At 56.3% G+C, this 8155-nt stretch overlaps 1 protein-coding gene across 1 annotated transcript in view; it reads left to right on the forward strand.

Moving 5' to 3' along the window:
* PTPN9 (protein tyrosine phosphatase non-receptor type 9) overlaps positions 1 to 5545 on the forward strand; it is an 8964-nt gene extending 3419 nt beyond the window's left edge. The window contains exons 5-13 of the mRNA XM_014306469.2: positions 462 to 567; positions 1176 to 1286; positions 1514 to 1842; positions 2212 to 2305; positions 2407 to 2476; positions 2994 to 3072; positions 3326 to 3476; positions 3566 to 3773; positions 4029 to 5545. Coding sequence (XP_014161944.1) covers positions 462 to 567; positions 1176 to 1286; positions 1514 to 1842; positions 2212 to 2305; positions 2407 to 2476; positions 2994 to 3072; positions 3326 to 3476; positions 3566 to 3773; positions 4029 to 4255 — 1375 coding nt within the window. The 3' untranslated portion in view covers positions 4256 to 5545. The remainder of the gene's footprint in view (positions 1 to 461; positions 568 to 1175; positions 1287 to 1513; positions 1843 to 2211; positions 2306 to 2406; positions 2477 to 2993; positions 3073 to 3325; positions 3477 to 3565; positions 3774 to 4028) is intronic.
* Positions 5546 to 8155: the final 2610 nt, after the last annotated feature.

Genomic DNA, 8155 nt, shown 5'->3' on the forward strand with positions numbered 1-8155 from the left:
TGTTCAGCGGGGGAGCAAAATCCCCCAAGCCCTGAGCCAGGCTCTTTGCAGCCTTGCCCTGTCCACGCCCTGGGTTCAGTTTAGCAAAGTCCCAGATTCCTGCAGGCTCTGGCTGGGGAGGAGGCAGCCCCACTATCAGCCAGATGTAATGTGAGACCTGCCAAAAATATAAACCCAGGACATTCCCCTGCCATTTATTCTGCTGGGCTCTTTCTGTTTTCGACCTTACCCATCACGAGTGATGCTGCTGAGGCAGGCTTAAGGCACAAGTCAGGCTTAAATGAGGGTTCCAGGAAGAGATGGTGAAGCAGCTGGGAAGTGCAGAAGCAAGGTTTGGGTCTATGAGTCCTTTGGGAAGCATGGGAAGGGATTTTTGGGGGTCAGTATGGGGCAGAGCTGCTGATGCAGGAGGCAGGTGGTTGCATGTTGTGGGGTTGATGTTGTTCTTTTCCTCCTCTCAGCTTTGAGACACAAAGGAATGGGCTGGTATTCATCTACGACATGGCAGGGTCACAGTACACCAACTTCGAGCTGGACCTCAGCAAGAAGATCCTCAATCTGCTCAAGGTGCTGCCTGGGGGTTCACTGATACCTGAGGACAGTGTGTGGGCCACTCACTCACCAAGAACCCAAAGTCCTGTGGTTTTGGCATCAGTTTGCCCCCCAGACCAAGCTGACCACGTCTCGGCCAGGAGCATCAGCTGCAGGACCTGGGGGAGGCACTGGGAGCTTGCCAGGCTGGACCTGGCTGTGGCTGCGGTGTGGCGCGGGCGGGAGGGATCAGCTGTCCCCAGGCTGGATTCCTCTCACAGCTGCTGGCAGCACTTTTGGGAAAACAGATGCAAATTATTTTTTAATCGTGCTGGCATTTGGTGCCTCCTCCCTTCTCCGGAAAAAAAATCAATAAGAGTAAATACTGGCCGGGGTGTGTTCTTTGCATAATCCCGGTTCCCAGTCTTCACCTCTCCCTGTGGAGCCAAACCCTCTGCTTACCTAATTCCAAGGAAGTAATTTGGTTCCTTATCAAGTCATAAAAGCAAGCACAGCTGTGAGCGTGCGAGGCACACTTCAGATGTGGCATTGCCCTCATGGGTTCCCTGTGCTGGCTGTCACCTCTGCTGGGATATGTCCCCTGCCACAGCAGAGTGGGTCTGACCCCCTCCTCACGCCCACAGGGTGCCTTCCCAGCTCGGCTCAAGAAGGTTTTCATCGTGGGAGCACCCATGTGGTTCCGCGTGCCCTACTCCATCATCAGCCTGCTGCTGAAGGAGAAGCTGCGGGAGCGGGTGAGTGGGGACCTTCCTGGCACGGGACTCTCCTGGCACAGGACCCTCAGCAGGCAGGGCTGAGGCTGCTTTCCCTTCATGCCAGGGTGGTGGAAGCAGCTTGTGCCATTCAGCCCCATCTGCTGGAAGCTGTTGACCACCAGAGCTTTGGCATCCCTGTCCCTGTCCCTGGTGAATCTTCTCCAACCTTCTTGGAGTCACCCCTGCCTTTCCCCTTCCTCTCACAGGTGCAGATGGTGAAGATGTCAGAGCTGAAGGATCACCTGCCCCGGGAATGCCTCCCTGAGTACCTCGGAGGGTCCCTCAAGCTGGACCCTCTGAGCTGGAACTGCCGGTTCCTGCCCCAGCAGAACGGGCACCCCGACCCCCTGGACGAGCTCATCCTGGTGCCGCTGGCGGCCCCCAAAGATAACGGCTCCGTCCACGTCCCCGGGCCCAAGTCTGTCACCCTCCAGGAGCTGCTGGATCATGTCAGCCACAAGCAGAAACGTGGCATCTATGAGGAGTACGAAGACATTCGGCGCAGGAGCCCGGCCGGCACCTTCGCCTGCTCTTTGTGAGTTGTGGGAGGGAGCCAGGTGCCCCTCTCACCCCAGAAAGCTGTGTGCACTCCCACCCCAGGCTTCTGCTGCTGGACGGGGGCCCATCAGCCTCTTCATGGTGTGGGGCTTTGGGTTAGCAACACAGAACCCCGGCCTAGGGATGGTGTGAGCCCCCTTTGTGGGTCCTGCAGCCTCTGGGAATAAGGGGGAGCTGTGGAGGACAGCAGGGACCAGGACCTGGCCGGGACTCTGCTTCCCGAGGCTTTGGCCAGGTGATGGCAGCAGAGCCCAGACTACGGGCCCCAGAGGCTTGCACAGAGGGAGGGATGCTGCCTTTGCCTTGGCTGGCATACATCCCTGCTTCCCTCTCCCCTGACTCCCAGGGCACCCTACAACCAGGACAAGAACCGGTACGGGGACGTGCCCTGCCTGGACCAAACCCGTGTCAAGCTGGCAAAGCCATACAGCCGCCCGGAGGTGAGCCAGCCCAGGAGAGAAACCCACAGTCCTGTGGGAAGCTGGCACAGCTGTCCCAGGGGTCTGGAGGCCTTATCTCACCCATGCTTTTCTCCCTGCAGCTGACTGACTACATCAACGCAAGCTTCATGGATGGCTACAAGCAGAGGAATGCTTACATTGGCACTCAGGGTATGCTGAGCCAACAAGGGGATGTTCTGCTCCTGATGCACCCATGGGTTCCACCTGTCTCCCCAGGGTCAGCCCCTGGCCATGGGGGACATCCCAGGAGCTGGGCACTGCCCAGCAGGTCCCCCTTCTCCCAGGGTGTATTTACTCCTCCCTGGGTGTATTTATTCCCCTCTCAGTTTCCAGCTAGTGGACTGAAGTTTTTCCTGGAAGAGAGTAAGGGGATTAATCTTCATCCATGATAACAGTCCTCTCCCTGCCCCTATCCCAGCTCTGGATTTGCCCTATCTGCCCAGGGATGAGCAGAGAGGCAGGATCAGTGCTGAGCCATAGGAACATGGTGCTGGGGGTCGCAGTCAGTGACAGCTCCAGGCTGTGTATGGAGCCACACTTGGGTCAGCCCCTACAGGAATGGGCTGTGGTTCCCTGGGAGGGCTGATGGGGGGCTGGTGGATGCAGTTGGCCAAGGGGTTGCCCAGATCCGTGAGGTTTTGGGCTGATGTGTGGGTTGTCCTTGCAGGGCCTCTGGAAAACACCTACGGTGACTTCTGGCGCATGGTGTGGGAGCAGAATGTCCTGGTGATCGTGATGACAACCCGGTGAGCGCTCATGGAGGGACACAGCCCTCTTTTTCTGTGCCAGATGAGCAGTTCTGGTATGGGATAAGCAGTGCTGGGCTTGGGACAGTGATCCTGCAGCAGTGGTGCCAGCCAGAGCCCCACAGAGGTGGGACATTGGGTTAAGGACAGACTGTTTGGTCCCTGCGGGATCCCCAAAGGACCAAGGCTGGGTGGCATGGGAGATGTCTCAGGCAGGACAAGGAGGACGTTACCAGCTTCTTTATCCTCCCAGGCTGGAGGAGGGAGGCAGAAGGAAGTGTGGCCAGTACTGGCCTCTGGAAAAGGATTTCCAGGTGTGCTTTGGGGCCCTGACCATCACCAACCTGGGCGTAGAGAACCTCAACCATTACAAGAAAACCATCCTGGAGATCCACAGCTCAGAGGTGCGTGGGCACAGCTGCCTGGTGGAGGAATGGCATGGGTGCACCAGGGATCAGGGGAGGAAAGAGTCTAAACCCCCTGCTTTCCCCAGACCAGGGAGCGGCGGCTGGTGTCCCACTTCCAGTACCTGAGCTGGCCAGATTATGGCGTCCCCTCTTCTGCTGCCACTCTCATTGACTTTTTGGGGGCCGTGAAGCAGCAGCAGAGAGTGGCTGTCAGCGCCCTGGGACCTCGCTTCAAGGGCCACCCCGGGGGACCCCCAGTCGTGGTGCACTGCAGCGCAGGCATTGGCAGGACAGGTAATGGGTGTGGGGGAGGATTGGGGATGGTGGGGTGACAAGTGCAGCTTCCCTGGGGTGTTTCCATCCTGGGGACCCATGGTGTGTTTGCAAGCTGAGACATGTCCTCAGGACTTCCCACAACCATCAGACCTGGGAGAAGTCCCCAGATGCCCTTAGGAGATCAGTGGGGGGCTGCGCACCAGCACTCCAGTTCTCACAAGGGGTGGTGATGGTGCCATTCGGTGTCTGATGGCGTCCCATTGCCGTCCCTAGGTACCTTCTGCGCGCTGGACATCTGCCTGTCACAGCTGCAGGATGTGGGCACGCTGAACATCTACCAGACAGTGCTGCGCATGCGGAGCCAGCGCGCCTTCAGCATCCAGACCCCCGAGCAGTATTACTTCTGCTACACCGCCATCCTGGAGCACGCCCAGCGCGAGGGGCTGCTGCTCACCAACCACAGCCGGGCCGCCCAGGAGAAGAGCTCGCCGGGGCACTGAGACCCTCCGCCTCCCTTGGATGCCGCTGCCCATCCTCGGGGGCTGCCCGCGCCGCCTCGGGACTCAGCAGGGCCGGAGCACCTCGGCTGTCAGCACTGCTATGGAACTGTGCCTTATTCAACCCAAACGGTGGCTGCCACTTTGCCGGCACGGGAAGGGGCTCTGACTCCTCCCCGTCGTGTTTCGGTTGGGTTTGGATGGTTGGGGAGGTGGTTTGTCTTCTCTTCGAGTTGTTGGGTTTTTTTATTTTGTTTTCGGGTTTTTTTTGTTGTTGTTGGGACCACCTAAGATGTACCTAGAGAGGGGCTTTGCAAAGTCCTAGGAAATGTATTCCCAGTCCTGGGGCTGAGGAAGAGGCACGTGCTTCGGTCTCACCTGACGCTCCATGTGTGTGTCTGTATGTATGTGTGTATATAATATACCCCCGCTGTGACCCCCGGCTATTATATAGATACATATATACAACCTCCCCTTTAGCAGCTCCCAAGGGTCCCCGCTGTCCTGCCACCTCACTGCTGTGATCTCTGGAGTGGTGAGTTTGGTCCTGGCTCTGTCTTGTCTTCCCCCTTGCCCTTACTTCCCCTCATGGGCAGCATTGGGACCCAGTACCCACTCCTGTGCCCATCCCGCTGGAGGCACAAGGATACCTGATGGTGTCCCCCCTGTTTCTTTGTCTCATCCTCCCCACGGAGAGAGATAGCAGCAGTGCTCCTGGGAGGATCTGGAGGACTGGGTTGTCTGGGGGATGCTGAGCTGGCAGGCATCCCCTGCCCTTGGGTGCCACTGAGGGAGTCACTAGGTACGAGGTGACAGGGTGACGGGGCCGTGGGGACCGACCGGCTCTCCAGGTTACCCGGCTTTCCCAAGCTGCCACTGGGAACCCGCAGGCCCAGCCCTGTGTTGAGTCATGGGCTGGGAAAGCGCTGAGCAAGAGTAAACCCCAAACCCTGGAGAGGCAACGAGCCTCTGCCCCTGCCACTGCCTGGGCCTCCCCAACTTTATACTGTAATAAGCTCTTTGAATGTGTATATTCTTATTTTTTTATAATCTTGTTGGGGGAGGGGGGCGCAGGGTTTGGGAGGTTTTGTTTTGTTTTCTTTTGGGGTTTTTTTGTGTTTGGTTTTTTTTTTTTTTTTGTATTTAACATTAACTTGATCCAAGCCAGAGCCAGAAGTATTTGTAAATGTTCCTATTTTGCTCTCAGAGAAACCTTTTTGTTGTTGTTACTTTTTTGGGAGTTGTTTTGTTTTTATTTGTATTGATATATAAATATACCACCAGTGACCAGTTCTCTTTGCTGTCGTGGGGGCATTGGGCAGGACAGAAGGAGGGAATTCAGGGCTTTGCATGGGCTGTGATCTCTGAAAACCAGCTGGCCCCATCCCTGGCTAGACATGGACTTTGAGGAGCAGAGGGCTGTGTTTAGGGCTTCTTCTGGCCTGGGTGAGGCTGAGACAGAGATAACCAGGCTGCAGGAAGCTTTCCTGGGCAGGCAGGATAGGGTCAGGAGGGAAGGCAGTACAATGAGCTGGTGTAGCCAGCGGGGACACAAGCCCCCCTACTCCAAGCTCCTGCCTCTTTTCCCAGGGCCTTGACAAGCCTCAGGATATCAGTCTCCAGTCTGGCCATGGTATCTGCCTGCTGCTGCCTTTTGCTGCAGGATTTGGGGGTGCAGGCATCACCTCTGTGCTTCTGGATCCCCTCTGAGCAGGCATGTAGGGCATAAAAATTAGGGGAACTCCTGGGCTGTCAGGCAGCCCCAGTGCCTTCAGGTGCAAGCAATGCCAGTTCCGGAGCAGCAGCAGCAGCCTGAGGCTTAGGATGAGGGAATAAAAAAAGGCAGCTTGTGCAAATGAGGCCCTAGAGCCAGCCAGAGAGCTCGTGCCTCAGAGCAGGGCAGCTGGCGGGTGTGAAGAGCAGCACCTGTGTTTGTTCAGCTGGAGCCTAAAAAAGTGAGGGATGCCAGTGTCTTTCTAGGACTAGCACAGAGAGAAGCTTTCCCCTGTGCTCTGGGGGTGGACTGGCGTGGCTGTGCCAAACTGAGGTCAGACACAAGCACTGGAAGGCTGGAAAAGAACCAGAGGCAGCAGGGAATCTGGAAGGGCTGCATGTCCCAGGGCATAGTGCACTGGAGAGAGAGAAGTGGGTGTTGGGAGCGCCCCTGGAGCTGTGCACATCCTGCCTGAGAGTGATTCTGGTTCAGCTGCAGTATCCCATCCTTCCAGGTACCATTTTCCACCCAGCTGTCTCCTGGAGCAGCATCAGCCCAGGCAGTGTGATCTGCTCCTCTGGCTCAGGCTGCCCCAGAGTTTCCCTCCAGGCACCCATTGCAGGGTGGCTCCTCTGAGAGAGCTTTCATCCTCTGAAGGAAGGCTCCTGGGGCCCTCCCTCCTCACTGCCAAACTTTTTCACCCAGCTGGGCTTTCTTCTCAGCACACGTGCAGGAGGGGAGTGTTGGCAGTTCATTGTTAATCCTGTGCTGTCAGCAGCAGCTCCCTGTGGCTCAGCAGGGCTTTTGGCGAAGTGTTGGGTCCAGATCAGAAAGCTGCAGGTGATGCCAAGTGTCCCACGTGGCCCCACCACGAATGTGCCCAGCCCGTGTGTCTCTTCCTCTGGCTGTGAAATCCCAACCAAGCCCGCTCTGTGCACGTGGTAAAGGTGGTTGTGCATTCTAGCTCAATCCCACAGGATGTGGGCACAGAGAACCAAAAGGTTTCCAAGACTCATGTGCTGGGTATCTGATAGGAATAACCAGAGGAGAAGGGAGGGAGATAACCAACTCTGGCTCTGAATGGGAACAGCTCGGATATGCTGCTCCCTTCGAGGAGGGATGAAGAGCCCATCTGTGCTGGAGGCGGAGGAAAAGGTTGTAAACCTTTTCCATGGGAAAACAACCCAAACATTCACCCTCCCTTACTATTTCCAGGGCTGTGTTTCTTCTCAAAGCCAGCATTTTCAGTCCTCTTGCACAACATGATGTTTTGTTCCATCCATTCCTTCTGTGCCAGCAGGTCCTGCTCAGCAGTAGAAACAAGGATTTCTCTGGAAATGGTCACTTCACACAGACAGCCAAAAATTACTGGAAAGAAAAACTCTGTATTGTTTGGAGAGCGGTCTGAAAAATGGGCTGTTGAGTGCAAGCAGCCTGATGCCTGGAGGATCTCCCCTTCCCTGGAGTGGCCCAGAGATGGGGATCAGCCACCACAGGCAAAAGTAACAACACAGAACGAAATCCAAAGTTCTGCTGGAGTTTGGAAACGGGGATTTAAAGGCATTGCAGGGCAATCCTAAAGTGGCGCTGCCATCGCTGTGCCCACCTGTCTCATTTGGCTTTCTTGGCTGCGTGCACGCCTCGCTAATGACAATTACTTTAGAGCTTGTAATTTTGTACCCTGGGAGTTTGGAAAGAGCCTAGCTCCAGAGCGCTTCATTTCCCAGCCCTTCTGCTTCCTTGTCTCGGGTTTCCAAGGCTCAGGCTCGATCTCCAGTGGCACCGCAGCCCGTGCAGGCTCAAACCCCCGTGTCGAGAGCCCTTCCAGGGGTTAAACCGAGCTGCAGCTCCCAGCTACAGAGAGAGAGAGGAGAGAGCTCCTCTGCTTGTCCCGGCACCAGCCCACTGGCCACAGCTGCAAAGAAAAAAAAAAATATAACTAGGAGATTTGGACCTTGTTTGAGTAAAGGTGCTTGAAACACACATTTTAACACAAGTGTGGAACATGTGTGTTTGTATTTCACCCTTTTCCGAGCACACTCTAGATGCCAAGACGAGCACTAACGGGCGGCCAGGCCTGGCTGCTGCAGCCTCCGTCAGGGGAGCCCAGCAGCCCACTCCACAACTTTCCAAAAGGAGACAAACACGGTGATTGCAGGCATCAGCCCCCAGCTCCAGCTCGTGTTCTA

Source organism: Geospiza fortis, unplaced genomic scaffold, assembly GCF_000277835.1.
Source record: "Geospiza fortis unplaced genomic scaffold, GeoFor_1.0 scaffold171, whole genome shotgun sequence".
Classification (NCBI taxonomy): domain Eukaryota; kingdom Metazoa; phylum Chordata; class Aves; order Passeriformes; family Thraupidae; genus Geospiza; species Geospiza fortis.